This window comes from Narcine bancroftii, chromosome 1 (assembly GCF_036971445.1).
Source record: "Narcine bancroftii isolate sNarBan1 chromosome 1, sNarBan1.hap1, whole genome shotgun sequence".
NCBI lineage: Eukaryota > Metazoa > Chordata > Chondrichthyes > Torpediniformes > Narcinidae > Narcine > Narcine bancroftii.
The window spans coordinates 206032941-206049067 of record NC_091469.1 but is presented as its reverse complement, the minus strand read 5'-3'; the positions used below and the strand labels follow the sequence as shown (position 1 = coordinate 206049067).

Sequence of the window (16127 nt, the reverse complement as noted above, 5' to 3'; positions counted from 1 at the left end):
CCAAATAAGACATTCAGGATTGACATGAGAAGAATTTTCACCCAAAGGTTAATGACTTCTTTACCAGTGCCCCGAGCTAGCCAAAGTAGAAATAGGAGGATAGTTAGAATGAATCTGTGCCTTGAACGGTGGTGCAGGAGGGAGGGTTTCAGTTTCTTGGGGCATTGGAATTGGTTCTAGGGCAGATGGGACCAATACAAACCAGACAGTCTACCTGGACAGGGCCAGGATCAATATCATAGGGAGAGTGTTTGCTACTACTGTTGAGGAAGGTTTAAACTACCGGAGCAGGGGGATAGGAACCTACAAAAAAAAAAGATGAGGAAGGTACAGAGACCAAAGCAAGTTAAAAAAGAGAAAAAAAAAAGAGGGCAGAAAATTCAAAAGCAAAGGTTGCAGAGGTCACGAGATTCTAAAAGGACATTGAGCATAAGGACACAAAGTTAGTGAACTTAAGGTGCAAAAAATTATGCAGGCACATGATTTAGTGGCCATCACAGGAACATAGTTGCAAGGTCGGCATGATTGGGAATTAAATATTCAAGGGTATCAAGTAATACAAAAAGATAGACAGGATGGCAAAGGATGAGATCAGGGAAATAGAGAGAGACAATACAAGATCTAAGGAGCAGAATGTTGAGTTCATCTGGGTAGAGATTAAGAATAGTAAAGGGGAAAAAAATCACTGGTGGCAGTTGTCTATTGCCCACCAAATAACAGTATCTCAGTGGCACAGGCATTTAACTGAGAGATAACTGAGGCACATAAGAATGGAACAGCAGTTGTCGTGGGGACTTTTAACTTCAACACAGATCGAGAAAATCAAATTGGTTGAGGGAGTCTGGAGGATGACTTCATAGAATGCATCTGTGATAGGTTTCTTGAGCACCATGTTAAGGAACCAACAAGGGAGAATGCTATTTTAGATCTAGTATTGTGCAACAAGGTGAGGGACCCTCTTGGAAAAAGAGATCATTGTATGAATGAATTTCTCATACAGGTGGAGGGTGCAATAGTTAAACCTAAAACTAGTGCATTGTTCTTTAACAGGAGAGACTACAACAAGATGAGGGAGGAATTGGTCAGCGTGGACTGGGAGCATAGGTCAGTTGGCATAACAGTTGAGGAACAGTGGAAAACTTTCAGAGAGGTTTTTCACAGAGCTCAACAAAAATATATTCCCATTTTTAAAAATAAGGGCAGTAAGAGGGAAGAGTCAGCTTTGGTTAACTAAGGAAATAAAGGAAAGTATAAAATTAAAAGCTCATGTGTATAAAGTAACCAAGAGTAGTGGGAAACTGAAGGATTGGGAAATCTTTAAAAGACAATGAAACAAGGACAGGAAAGAAGGATTACGAAGGTAAATTAGCACAAAAATTATAAATATATAAAACGGAAGAGGGTGGCTAGAGTCAACATAGGTCCCTTGGTAAATGAGAAAGGGAGATTGATATTAAGTAATGAGGAAATGGCCAAAGCATTGAACAGATATTTTGTGTCAGTTTTCACGGTAGAAGACACATCCAGCACGCCGAAGAGTGGTGATAGGGATGCGAAGGGAGGTGATGGCCACGAAAAAAATAATTGTTACAAAAGAGAAAGTGATGAGCAAACTAATAGGACTGAAAGTGGACAAATCCCTTGGTCTTGATGGGATGCATCCCAGGGTACTGAAGGAAATGACGGAAGTTATAGTCAATGTAGTCATTTACCTAAATTCTCTGAATTTTGGGCACATCCCAGCAGATTGGAAGACAGTAAATGTCACACCACATTTTTAAAAGGGATGTAGGCAGAAGATGGGTAACTATTGGCCAGTTAGCTTAATGTCTGTAGTCAGGAAAATTCCTGAAGCTGTCATTAAGGATGAAATGGCAAGGCATTTAGAACAAAGGGGTTCTATCAGGCAGATGCAGTATGGATTCAGAAAGGGCAGGCCTTGTTTGACAAACTTGCTGCAATTCTTTGAGGATATAATGGGTGTGGTAGATAGAGGGGAACAGGTTGATGTTGTATATTTGGATTTTCAGAAGGTGTTTGATAATGTGCTGCATTGCATTTTAATGTTTAGGTCAAGCTAATGATAATATTTTAGTTGGTGGTAATTTTAATTGTGTTTTGGAACCTTTATTAGATAAATCTCTGAAGAAAGTTAAAAAATCCAAGATGGCAATCCAAGTCCAAGCGTTGATGAAAGATCTTAATTTAGTAGATATTTGGAGACATCTTAATCTGACAGAGAAAGATTTTTCCTTTTATTCATCTAGACATGAATTGTTTTCAAGGATTGACTTCTTTTTAGTATCGGCACATTTACAAGGGAAAATACAACAAGCAGAATATAAAAGTAGGGTGATTTCAGATCATTGTCTGTTATATTTTACATATGAAACTTCTGAGAAAATTCAAATAACTTATCATTGGAGATTTAATACAATGTTGTTAAAAATACGGAATTTATTGATTTTTTGAAAAAACAAATTAATTTTTTTAAAAGAAAACTCTAAATCTGTTCAAAGTAAGTTTGTATTATGTGATGCTATGAAAGCCAATTTGAGACAACAAATAATTAGTTATACTTCTAAAATAAAAAAAGAATCAATTAAATCAGAGTCTTGAATTATAGAAACAGATCGATGAGTTAGAAAAGGAATTTCAGAAAGATGCTACAGAAGATCAGAAAATAGAATTATCTAGGCTGAAACTGAAATATAATACCTTGCAATCTTATCAATTTGAACGGTATTACGAATGGAGAGAGAAAACACACAAGCTATTGGTGTGGCAATTAAAGAAAGTACAGATATTGAGGACTATTAATGCTGTTAGATGGAATTCTCTTATTACTTATAAACCTCGTGAGATTAATGATAAATGTTATTCATTTTATAAAAAGTTATATACATCTGAAGGAAAACAGGAAACTGGATCGATTGATTTTTTTTTTATCACAATTGAATTTACCGATATTAGAGGATGGAGATATACAGGAGTTAGAAGAACCATTTACTGATTCGGAAATTAAAATAGCTATGCTGAAAATGCCAAATGGTAAATCGCCTGGTGATGATGGATTTTCGGCTGAATTTTATAAAATTTTTTTATGATGATTTATTTACAATGTTTGAGGATGTTTTACATCAAGTTGGAGAACACTATGATTTAACTGAGTCATGTTCTAGTGCTTTAATTACAGTAATTCCTAAAAAAGATAGAGATCCTTTGAAGGTATCTTCATATAGACCAATTTCGTTGTTAAATGTAGATTATAAAATAATAGCCAAAGTATTAGTGAATAGATTGGCTAAATTTTTACCAAAGTTGATTCATATTGATCAAACAGCTTTTATAAAGAATAGATATGCTTCAGATAATATTTTGTGAGTGATTAGTTTGATTAATAGATTTTGACAATCTTTAGATCATCTGATGGTGATATCCTTAGATGCAGAAAAAGCATTTGATAGAGTTGAATGGAACTTTTTTGTTTAAAGTTTTGGAGAAATTTAAGTTCGGTCCTTCTTTTATTGGTTGGATTAGGGCTTTTTTAGTAAACTGGTAGTTAGAGTATTGATGAGTGGTTTGATTTTGGAATCTTCTAAGTTAACTTGATCAACTCGTCAAGGTTGTCCTTTATCACCAGCTTTGTTTGCGTTAGTGATCGAACCATTAGCACGGTTGATAAGACAAAATACACAGATACAATGTATGAAAGTTTTAGATGAGGAGTATAAAATTAATTTATTTGCTGATGACATATTGGTGTATTAACAAATCCAGCTCAGTCACTTATGCATTTGAAGGAATGTTTAATACAATATGGATGTCTTTCTGAATATAAAGTTAACCATATAACCACTTACAGCACAGAACAGGCCAGTTCGGCCCTTCTAGTCCATGCCGTAGCAAATCTCCACCCTCCTAGTCCCACTGACCATCACATGGTCCATACCCCTCTAGTCCCCTCCTATCCATGTAACGATCCAGTCTTTCCTTAAATGTAACCAATGATCCCGCCTCGACCACGTCTGCTGGAAGCTCATTCCACATCCCCACCACCCTCTGCGTAAAGAAATTTCCCCTCATGTTCCCCTTATAATTTTCCCCCTTCAATCTTAAACCATGTCCTCTAGTTTGAATCTCCCCCTTTCTTAATTGAAAAAGCCTATCCACATTTACTCTGTCTGTCCCTTTTAAAATCTTAAACACCTCTATCAAGTCCCCTCTCAATCTTCTACGCTCCAGAGAAAAAAGCCCCAGTCTGCACAACCTTTCCCTGTAACTCAGACCCTGTTAACTGGGAAAATAGTGAAATATTACCGGTAAGTGAAGGAGATTATTCAGTTTATAAAAATATTATTAATTTGAAGTGGACTCATCGAATTAAATATCTGGGTATAATTTTGAATGTTAATTATCAATCTTTATATAAATTAAATTATGCTCCGTTAATGAAAAAAATTAAAACTGATTTGATTAAATGGAAAGATTTACCTATTAATTTAATGGGATGGATAAATACAATTAAGATGAATATCTTTCCACGTATACAATATTTGTTTCAATCTATTCCATATTTACTTGATAAATTTTTTTTGAGATTTAAATATAATGGTTAGGGAGTTTTTATGGAGGGGTAAATTTTTGAGAGTAGCTTTGAATAAATTAACTTGGAAATATAAGTTAGGGGAATTACGTTGACCACATTTTCAAAGTTATTATGAGGCAGCCAAACTTAAATTTATTAGTTCATTGATGGATTTGGTACAGCCTCCTAGTTGGGCTAAAACTGAGATGGCAAGAATTTCTGAATTTGAAATACATCAATTTTTGTTTAGGTGGAATATGAATTTGTTACAACAATATAATGTGCCTATACTAAAACATTTAATTAAGTTATGGATAAAGAAAAATAAAATGATAGGTTCTAGGGGTAAATTATTGGCTTTGACTCCGTTGTATAATAATCAACTTATTTCTTTTTCAATACATAGTCAAAGTTTATTTCATTGGAGATTTAAAGGTGTGAAAAATTTGGGAGATTGTTTTAAAGAGCATAAGTTTTTATCTTTTAATCAGATGAGGGAAGATTTTGGTATTGAGAAGAATTCTTTATTTCTTTATTATCAAATTTGATCTTTGGTAAAATGTATGTTTGGTAGAGATATGATTTTACCTAAAATGACTAAATTTGAGACTTCTCTTATGAAGGTACCAGAGAAGGGTTATATTTCATTTATGTATCAAGTATTACAGGATGGTATGGATAAAAAGGGTTGGGATAGATCTAAAATTAAATGGAAGCGGATATTGGTTTTACTTTTTCTGAAGAGGATTGGCTAGATATCTGTTATGATAGTGTAACTTGATTGATAAATGCACATTATGCAATGATTAATTACAATTTTTTTACATCAATTATATATGACACCTGAAAAATTTTTAAAAATGGTTTTAATGAATCAGATTTGTGTTTTAGATGTGGTGATACGGTTGGAACTTTTTTTCATGCTGTTTGGTCATGTATACATATACAATCTTTTTGGAAGAAAATTCAATCGCTTTTAGAATATCTGTATAAGATTAAAATAGTTTTAGATCCAACAGTATTTTTATTGGGTAGTTTGCAACCTCTGAAAGGCTTGGGATTAAATAAGTTTCAGCTTGCTTTTGTATATTTAGCTTCATCCGTAGTGAAAAAATGTATTGCTAGTACGTGGAAAGATACAAATATGATTGATATTAATAGATGGCATAATGAGATGAAATATTGTTTAATAATGGAAAAATTACGTATGTTTCGCATGATAATTATAATTTTTTTATTAATGTGGCTGTTATACTCGGAATGTTTACATTTCAATTTATATTGATTAGATTTTAATATGTATACTTAACTTTTTTTAAATATTCTTTCTTTTTCTTTTTTTATGGCTCTCCTTAGGACAGTTGGCTGAAAGGGGGGGATCTTTTCTTTTTTTTTCTCTTTTTTTGTATATATAAAAAAATGTTCATGTTCATGTTTAATTGCTGTATATGTCATATATTATTTGTTGTTTGAACAAATAAATAAAGTTTAAAAAAAAAGATAAGGTGCCGCACAAGAGACTTATCAATAAGATACAGATGAATGGAGTCAGGGGAAGTATATTGGCATGGATTGAGGATTGATTAACTGACTGAAGGCAGAGGGTTGGGATAAATAGGTGACAGTGGCAGACAGTGGTAAGTGGGGTGTAGCAGGGGTCATTGCTGGGCCCTCAGCTGTTCACCATTTACATTAATGAATTGGAAGAGGGGACAGAGTGTAGTGTAGCCAAGTTTATGAATGATACTAAATTGAGTGAAAAGCAAATAGAACAGAGGATGTGGAGAGGTTGCAAAAGAATATAAAGTTAGGTGAGTGGGCAAAGGACTGGCAGATGGAGTACAATGTTAGTAAATGTGAGGTCATTCACTTTAGTAGATAAAACAAGAGCAGATTATTATTTAAATGGTGAAAAACTGCAGCATGCTGTAGCACAGAAGGACTTGGGAGTGCTTGCGCATGAATCGCAAAAAGTTGGGTTGCAGGTACAACAGGTTATTAAGAAAGCAAATGGAATGTTGGCTTTTGTCGCTAGGGGAATCGAATTCAAGAGCAGGGAGGTCATGCTGCAATTGTACAAGGTACTGGTGAGGCCGCACCTGGAGTACTGTGTGCAGTTCTGGTCTCCATACTTGAGGAAGGATATACTGGCCTTGGAGGCAGTCCAGAGGAGGTTCACCAGGTTGATCCCGGAGATGAGGGGTTGACCTACGAGGAGAGACTAAATCACCAGGGATTAGACTCACTCGAATTCAGAAGAATGAGAGATCTTATAGAAACATATAAAATTATGAAAGGGTGAGATAAAATAGAGGCAGGAAAATTGTTTTCACTGGTAAGTGAGACCAGAACTAGGGCCTCAAGATTCAGGGGAGTAGATTTAAGATGGAGATGAGGAAAACCTGTTTTTCTCAGAGAGCAGTGAATCTGTGGAATTCTCTGCCAAGAGAAGCAATTGAGGCTACGTCATTAAACATGCTTAAGATTCAATTAGTTTTTTTTACAATTAAAAAAAAAATTAAGGGATATGGGGAAAAGGCAGGTAGATGGAGTTGAGTCAAAGATCAGATCAGCCATGATCTTATTGAATAGCAGAGCAGGCTCGACAGGTTGGATGGCCTGCTCCTGTTTCTTATGTTTAGCGAAAGGGGGATGGAACTGAATATATTCTCAGCCATTAAATATATTCAAGACAGCAATCAATACACTTTTGTTTTATTGTTAAGGGACAGAGGGTTTGTGCAAGAAAGTAGTACTGAGATAAATGAAGAGGCCTGATCTGATTAAATGTTGAAGTAGGCCTCCTGCTGCTTCTATTTATTATAATCTTCTGTCTAAATGTAATTCCAGAAGTGGTGTGTAATGATGCATAATACTCATTTCTTTCTGCACCTTGTAATGTGATTTACTTCCTGTACTATATCTGGGATGTCTAGCTGAAATGCTTGCAAAACAAACTTTCTCATTGGTGCATGTGACAGTAAGCTTGAACTTAAATGTGTCACATGCTTAGTTCTCATTGCCAATTGCAGACTTCTTAGAAAGTAGAAGTGTTGGTGAGCCTTCTTCACTGCACGAACTGTTTTGCTAGGGTCTGAGGAAATTTATCATGTAAAATTCTCTATTGAACTTCTGCAGGTTACCACGGGAGATTTACTGACTGGTTAAATTACAGTGTCGTTTGGATACTTGCATGCCCAGGAAAGCAGAGGCTTCAAAAAGTGCAAAACTGGCCAAGACCATCACACGCACTGACCTCTCACCCAATGCAGACCTACGTGAGACACTAAGAAGGGAGCTAACATCACAACAGACTCCCATCACTCTGGTCACAACTTCTTCTCATTTTTACCTTTGGGCAGGAACAGAAGCCTGAAATGTAGCACCTTCAGATTCAGGAACAGTTTTTAATCCAACAGCTATCAGGCACTTGAACCTCCCTTTCTACCCCAGCCCTAACCAACACTGGAACCACCAAAAGATCAGTCTGCAGGATTGAAATGTCACTTTCCTCTTGCACTTATTGAAGCTGTGAACATTTACTTTCCTACCTTCAAGTATTTAATATCACTTTCTTTTGTCTTGGCACATTGTGCTAATTTAATTTATACCACTGTAGCTGATGTATATTACATGCCTGTCTGCTGAAACAAGAAAGAATTTTGTGTTTATGACAGTCATACTTGATTATCACAAGGTCACCAAATACACATGGAAATGGGACCATGTCCTAATGATTCATGAAGTGGTGTAATTATGTCAATAGCTACCATCATTATAATTATTATCAAATAGGCTGTGGAAAATAAGGTGGAGCTGTTCCAAATAACTAACATGGTGTACACAGGGTGCTGCTACTGTTAGACACCACATTAGTAAGCACAAGTAAAGAGAGATGGTACTGGGATAAACTTGGTCTAGGGAATGGAATGAGTGCATGAACCTCTAATCATATGGATTTTGCATACATATGAAAATTGTTCACAGGCCTGGAGTTTAAAAAAATTTAAAAATGGTGATGCACAATGTCACCAGATGAGGTATGATTTTGTAATGGATTTGAACTACTCCTTGAAGGCAAATCAGTGTCAGACACCTAGAGGTTGTCGGTAGAAAAGCGCAGGTATAGACCAAGTATATTCTTGCTTGGAATTGGGGTGGAATTCCCGAACCTGCTGCTGCATCACCAATCCCAGCAGTTGCCTCCTCTTCCCCTTCCACGATGGGATGTCAAGGTGCACATGTGAGATGGGGTGTCAATAGGAAACATGATGGATATTGAGAGTTCAATGCCACAGGAAGCCTGGAGGACTGCAGCAATGAAATGCAGGAGTGCAAAAGTATTGGGACATAATATCCAGTGAAACCCAAACATGTTTTATGAATCCAGAGAAGGCATGGGGACGGCACGAGGAAGAGTTGGGCCTTAGAGATCAAACACGTGATCCAAGAAGATGGACTGATGCATCTAATGAATACCCTGAGCCTTTCTTACAAAAGACCACTGTTAGCCTCAGAGGAAGAGCATGAAATTGGAAATAAAATAAAAAGAAATTGCATTTTTTAAGTAACAAAATACTAGGCCATTGGGAAAAGCAATGGGGGACAAAAGGCACACTGAGCCCCTGTGTTTAATCAGCTGTTGACATACAAGTCTGGACAAAGCCTGGCCATTTGGCCCTACACCTTGGACTAAGCTAGTCAACAAGTAAATTATTGGGGAACGTGCTGAGGCCAAGTAAATTGTTTGGAAAGCCAGGAAGGACAACTGGCACAGATTTGTTCAAGGCCCATCTCTGGTGAACCTGGATGATTATTTTTGAGATGGTAACTAAGAAGATCTGTTTAGGCAGAGAAATACATGTTGTACACAGAATGGTTGAAGGTCCTGGACAATAGAAAAGGTGGGTTCCAAGGAGAAGAAGTCTGTGAGGATGCAAAATTGGATCAGTGGGCAGGATGGAGAGGTACTAAGTGGCAGAGGTGATTATTGTTAAGATTAAACTCCACAGACCATGATGAGGTATTCCTGCACGAAATTGAATTGGTCAATGGGTCAAAAATGGCAAATGGCATCACACACTACAGTTTTGAGCGGGATCGATGTTTGTCCAACAGGTTGTTGAAGTGGATCAAGAACCGTGATGGATGGAGGGATCCAGGGACTGGATGCGGGTGGGGTGTGCAGAGAGTCACCCCCCAGATCTCCCTGGAGCCAGCATGGGGTCGCTCTCCGATGAACCCCCAGGATGTGCAGCGGACGGGGAAGGGGTGTGGCGACGCTGGGTCCCGGTGATGCCTGGAGTGCACAGCGCCCACAGCACCTCCCTATCCTTCTGCCCCTCTCTGGCCACCCAGGCCCAGACTGACCTCCTCCCCCTCTCTGTAGATCTCTGCAGGCCCCTTCCAGGTCACGAGATTGGCCCCTCTGCGGAGAGTGGGGACACACATCGACCCAAGTAGCACGGACATGACTCACCTGCCCCTGCTGCCACCACCTCCAAGGCACAGAGCAGCATCAGGATCCCAGCAGCTGCAATAAACAACAGGTAGCGGTTAAACGGGGGTTCATTGAGGAGCTGGTCGCTGGGCTTCGCAGGCATAAGGCAGAGCCAGAGAACCAGCTCGCCGTCCATGGGGCCACGGCTGGTCAACTCGCCGGCCACGGCTGGTCAACTCACCGGCCACGGCTGGTCAACTCACCGGCCACGGTACCACGGCTGGTCAACTCGCCGTCCACGGGACCACGGCTGACGAACTCGCCGTCCACAGGGCCACAGCTGGTCAACTCGCCAGCCACGGCTGGTCAACTTGCCGGCCACGGCTGGTCAACTCACCGGCCACGGGGCCACGGCTGGTCAACTCGCCGTCCACGGGGCACGGCTGGACAACTCGCCGTCCACGGGGCCACGGCTGCCAAACTCACCTTCCATGGGGCCACGGCTGGCCAACTCGCCATCCACGGGACCACGGCTGATCAACTCGCCGTCCAGGGGGCCACGGCTGGTCAACTCGCCGGCCACGGCTGGTCAACTCACCGGCCACGGGGCCACAGCTGGTCAACTCGCCGTCCACGGGGCCACGGCTGGTCAACTCGCCGTCCACGGGGCCACGGCTGGTCAACGCGCCGTCCACGGGGCCACGGCTGCCAAACTCACCTTCTATGGGGCCACGGCTGGTCAACTTGCCATCCACGGGACCACGGCTGACGAACTCGCGGTCCACGGGGCCACGCTGGTCAACTCACCGGCCACAGCTGGTCAACTCACCGGCCACGGCTGGTCAACTCACCGGCCACGGGGCCACGGCTGGTCAACCCGCCGTTCACGGGACAACGGGGGCCAAAATCACCTTCCATGGGGCCACGGCTGGTCAACTCGCCGTCCACGGGGCCACGGCTGGTCAACTCGCCGTCCACGGGGCACGGCTGGTCAACTCGCCGTCCACGGGGCACGGCTGGTCAACTCGCCGTCTACGGGGCCACGGCTGGTCAACTCGCCGTCCACGGGCCACGGCTGGTCACCTCGCCGTCCATGGGGGCACAGCTGACGAACTCGCCGTCCACGGCCACTGCTGGTCAACTCGCCGTCCACGGGGCCACGGCTGCTCAACTCGCCGTCCACGGGGCCACGGCTGCTCAACTCGCCGTCCAGGGGCACGGCTGGTCAACTCGCCGTCCACGGGGCACGGCTGGTCAACTCGCTGTCCACGGAGCCACGGCTGGTCAACTCGCCGTCCACGGGGCCACGGCTGGTCAACTCGCAGTCCACGGGCCACGGCTGGTCAACTCGCCGTCCACGGGGCCACGGCTGGTCAACTCGCCGTCCACGGGGCCACGGCTGGTCAACTCGCCGTCCACGGGGCCACGCTGACGAACTCGCCGTCCACGGGGCCACGGCTGGTCAACTCGCCGTCCACGGGGCCACGGCTGGTCAACTCGCAGTCCGCGGTGCCACGGCTGGTCAACTCGCCGTCCACGGGGCCACGGCTGGTCAACTCGCCGTCCGCGGGGCCACGGCTGGTCAACTCGCCGTCCGCGGGGCCACGGCTGACGAACTCGCCGTCCACGGGGCCACGGCTGCTCAACTCGCCGTCCACGGGGCCACGGCTGGTCAACTCGCCGTCCGCGGGGCCACGGCTGGTCAACTCGCCGTCCACGGAGCCACGGCTGGTCAACTCGCCGTCCGCGGGGCCACGGCTGGTCAACTCGCCGTCCACGGGGCCACGGCTGACGAACTCGCCGTCCACGGGGCCACGGCTGCTCAACTCGCCGTCCACGGGGCCACGGCTGACGAACTCGCCGTCCACGGGGCCACGGCTGCTCAACTCGCCGTCCACGGGGCCACGGCTGACGAACTCGCCGTCCACGGGGCCACGGCTGGTCAACTCGCCGTCCGCGGGGCCACGGCTGGTCAACTCGCCGTCCGCGGGGCCACAGCTGACGAACTCGCCGTCCACGGGGCCACGGCTGCTCAACTCGCCGTCCACGGGGCCACGCTGGTCAACTCGCCGTCCGCGGGGCCACGGCTGGACAACTCGCCGTCCACGGGGCCACGGCTGGTCAATTCGCAATCCGCGGGGCCACGGCTGGTCAACTCGCCGTCCACGGGGCCACGGCTGGTCAACTCGCCGTCCACGGAGCCACGGCTGCGCAACTCGCCGTCCACGGGGCCACGGCTGGTCAACTCGCCGTCCGCGGGGCCACGGTTGGTCAACAAGCCGTCCACGGAGTCACGGCTGGTCAACTCGCCGTCAACGGGGCCACGGCTGGTCAACTCGCCGTCCACTGAGCCACGGCTGGTCAACTCGCCGTCCGCGGGGCCACGGCTGGTCAACTCGCCGTCGGCGGGGCCACGGCTGGTCAACTCGCCGTCGGCGGGGCCACGGCTGGTCAACTCGCCGTCCGCGGGGCCACGGCTGGTCAACTCGCCCTCCGCGGGGCCACGGCTGGTCAACTCGCCGTCCGCGGGGCCACGGCTGGTCAACTCGCCGTCCACGGAGCCACGGCTGGTCAACTCGCCGTCCACGGGGCCACGGCAGTTCAACTCTCCGTCCGCGGGGCCACGGCTGGTCAACTCGCCGTCCACGGGGCCACGGCTGGTCAACTCGCCTCGCCGTCCACGGGGCTACGGCTGACGAACTCGCCGTCCACGGGGCCACGGCTGACGAACTCGCCGTCCACGGGGCCACGGCTGCTCAACTCGCCGTCCACGGGGCCACGTCTGGTCAACTCGCCGTCCACGGAGCCACGGCTGGTCAACTCTCCGTCCACGGGGCCACGGCTGCTCAACTCGCCGTCCACGGAGCCACGGCTGGTCAACTCGCCGTCCACGGGGCCACGGCTGGTCAACTCGCCGTCCACGGGGCCACGGCTGCTCAACTCGCCGTCCACGGAGCCACGGCTGGTCAACTCGCCGTCCACGGAGCCACGGCTGGTCAACTCGCCGTCCACGGGGCCACGGCTGGTCAACTCGCCGTCCACGGGGCCACGGCTGGTCAACTCGCCGTCCACGGGGCCACGGATGACGAACTCGCCGTCCACGGGTCCACGGCTGGACAACTCGCCGTCCACAGAGCCACGGCTGGTCAACTCGCCGTCCGCGGGGCCACGGCTGGTCAACTCGCCGTCCGCGGAGCCACGGCTGGTCAACTCGCCGTCCGCGGAGCCACGGCTGGTCAACTCGCCGTCCACGGGGCCACGGCTGGACAACTCGCCGTCCACGGGGCCACGGCTGGTCAAATCGCCGTCCGCGGAGCCACGGGTGGTCAACTCGCCGTCCACGGGGCCACGGCTGGACAACTCGCCGTCCACGGGGCCACGGCTGGTCAACTCGCCGTCCGCGGGGCCACGGCTGGTCAACTCGCCGTCCGCGGGGCCACGGCTGGTCAACTCGCCGTCCGCGGGGCCACGGCTGGTCAACTCGCCGTCCGCGGGGCTACGGCTGCTCAACTCGCCGTCCGCAGGGCCACGGCTGGTCAACTCGCCGTCCGCGGGGCCACGGCTGGTCAACTCGCCGTCCGCGGGGCCACGGCTGGTCAACTCGCCGTCCACGGGGCCACGGCTGGTCAACTCGCCGTCCGCGGGGCCACGGCTGGTCAACTCGCCGTCCGCGGGGCCACGGCTGGTCAACTCGCCGTCCGCCGGGACACGGCTGGTCAACTCGCCGTCCGCGGGGCCACGGCTGGTCAACTCGCCGTCCGCGGGGCCACGGCTGGTCAACTAGCCGTCCACGGGGCCACGGCTGACGAACTCGCCGTCCACGGGGCCACGGCTGACGAACTCGCCGTCCACGGGGCCACGGCTGGTCAACTCGCCGTCCACGGAGCCACGGCTGGTCAACTCGCCGTCCACGGAGCCACGGCTGGTCAACTCGCCGTCAACGGGGCCACGGCTGGTCAACTCGCCGTCCACGGGGCCACGGCTGGTCAACTCGCCGTCCACGGGGCCACGGCTGGTCAACTCGCCGTCCGCGGGGCCACAGCTGGTCAACTCGCCGTCCGCGGGGCCACGGCTGGTCAACTCGCCGTCCGCGGGGCCACGGCTGGTCAACTCGCCGTCCGCGGGGCCACGGCTGGTCAACTCGCCGTCCGCGGGGCCACGGCTGACGAACTCGCCGTCCGCGGGGCCACGGCTGACGAACTCGCCGTCCACGGGGCCACGGCTCGTCAACTCGCCGTCCACGGGGCCACGGCTGGTCAACTCGCCGTCCACGGAGCCACGGCTGGTCAACTCGCCGTCCACGCGGCCATGGCTGCTCAACTCGCCGTCCACGGAGCCACGGCTGGTTTGGAGCCACGGCTGGTCAACTCGCCGTCCACGGGGCCACGGCTGGTCAACTCGCCGTCCACGGGGCCACGGCTGGTCAACTCGCCGTCCACGGGGCCACGGCTGGTCAACTCGCCGTCCGCGGAGCCACGGCTGGTCAACTCGCCGTCCACGGGGCCACGGCTGGTCAACTCGCCGTCCACGGAGCCACGGCTGGTCAACTCGCCGTCCACAGGGGCCACGGCTGGTCAACACGCCGTCCACGGGGCCACGGCTGACGAACTCGCCGTCCACGGGGCCACGGCTGGACATCTCGCCGTCCACGGAGCCACGGCTGGTCAACTCGCCGTCCGCGGGGCCACGGCTGGTCAACTCGCCGTCCGCGGGGCCACGGCTGGTCAACTCGCCGTCCGCGGGGCCACGGCTGGTCAACTCGCCGTCCGCGGAGCCACGGCTGGTCAACTCGCCGTCCACGGGGCCACGGCTGGTCAACTCGCCGTCCGCGGGGCCACGGCTGGTCAACTCGCCGTCCACGGGGCCACGGCTGGTCAACTCGCCGTCCGCGGGGCCACGGCTGGTCAACTCGCCGTCCGCGGGGCCACGGCTGACGAACTCGCCGTCCACGGGGCCACGGCTGGTTAACTCGCCGTCCGCGGGGCCACGGCTGGTCAACTCGCCGTCCGCGGGGCCACGACTGACGAACTCGCCGTCCACGAGGCCACGGCTGGTCAACTCGCCGTCCGCGGGGCCACGGCTGACGAACTCGCCGTCCACGGGGCCACGGCTGACGAACTCGCCGTCCACGGGGCCACGGCTGACGAACTCGCCGTCCACGGGGCCACGGCCGGTCAACTCGCCGTCCACGGGGCCACGGCCGGTCAACTCGCCGTCCACGGGGCCACGGCCGGTCAACTCGCCGTGCACGGGGCCACGGCTGACGAACTCGCCGTCCACGGAGCCACGGCTGGTCAACTCGCCGTCCAGGGGCACGGCTGGTCAACTCGCCGTCCACGGGGCCACGGCTGGTCAACTCGCCGTCCACGGAGCCACGGCTGGTCAACTCGCCGTCCACGGGGCCACGGCTGGTCAACTCGCCGTCCGCGGGGCCACGGCTGGTCAACTCGCCGTCCGCGGGGCCACGGCTGGACAACAAGCCGTCCGCGGAGCCACGGCTGGTCAACTCGCCGTCCGCGGGGCCACGGCTGAGAACCAACTCGCCGACTGCGGCTGATCGACTCACCATCCATGGCACACAGCTGCGAGTAACAGCGAGTTCGCAGAGCGGCTGGGCGGACTGACGCCGAGGGCAAACAAGTCGGAAGCGGACACTGCGATACAACTGAGAGGCGGAGACAACAGCCCGCACCACTCCCTCGTTTGTCTACCACTCAGTCTGACCCCCCGACTGCTGGCGGTCCAGATTTCGGCTCGGCGCCGTCCCCATCACTCCAAAACGTTGACCGTCCCCCTCCGTGGGCGCTCCCTGACCCGCTGAGTCAAGTCAACAAGTACAACCCGACCAAAGAGCAATACATGCAGACACACATAGGTAGGAGATGACAAGGGGAGCTCCCCCAATCTTCTTGTTATTACAGGCCTTGATTGGTGCTGCTGCTGTGAATTCCTGTGATGAAGCATACTTTTCTTTTCCTGGGGCGAGAGATGTCGGACTCTGGCTTTACCTTACTCTTAATTTAGTCTATGTGTGGTCTGAGTCCAGCGTGTTCTTTGAATGAAGTGATAGGAGAAGGTATTCGGTTCAACAGTCAATTT

General features: G+C 49.8%; 1 protein-coding gene across 4 annotated transcripts in view; it reads right to left on the bottom strand.

The window, feature by feature from the left end:
• The window catches only part of LOC138738624 (prostaglandin G/H synthase 1-like), a 56818-nt gene extending 40972 nt beyond the window's left edge, over positions 1 to 15846 (bottom strand). Inside the window, exons 1-2 of one of the 4 annotated variants that reach the window (XM_069889234.1) lie at positions 15595 to 15846; positions 10068 to 10121 (exon numbers count right to left, since the gene is read on the bottom strand). In XM_069889234.1, coding sequence (XP_069745335.1) covers positions 10068 to 10121; positions 15595 to 15601 — 61 coding nt within the window. In that variant the 5' untranslated portion in view covers positions 15602 to 15846. Of the gene's footprint in view, positions 1 to 6687; positions 6810 to 10067; positions 10122 to 15594 lie in introns of those variants that run through there. The other 3 variants (XM_069889225.1, XM_069889210.1, XM_069889220.1) reach the window with 3 other exon arrangements.
• Between the last annotated feature and the right edge of the window lie 281 nt (positions 15847 to 16127).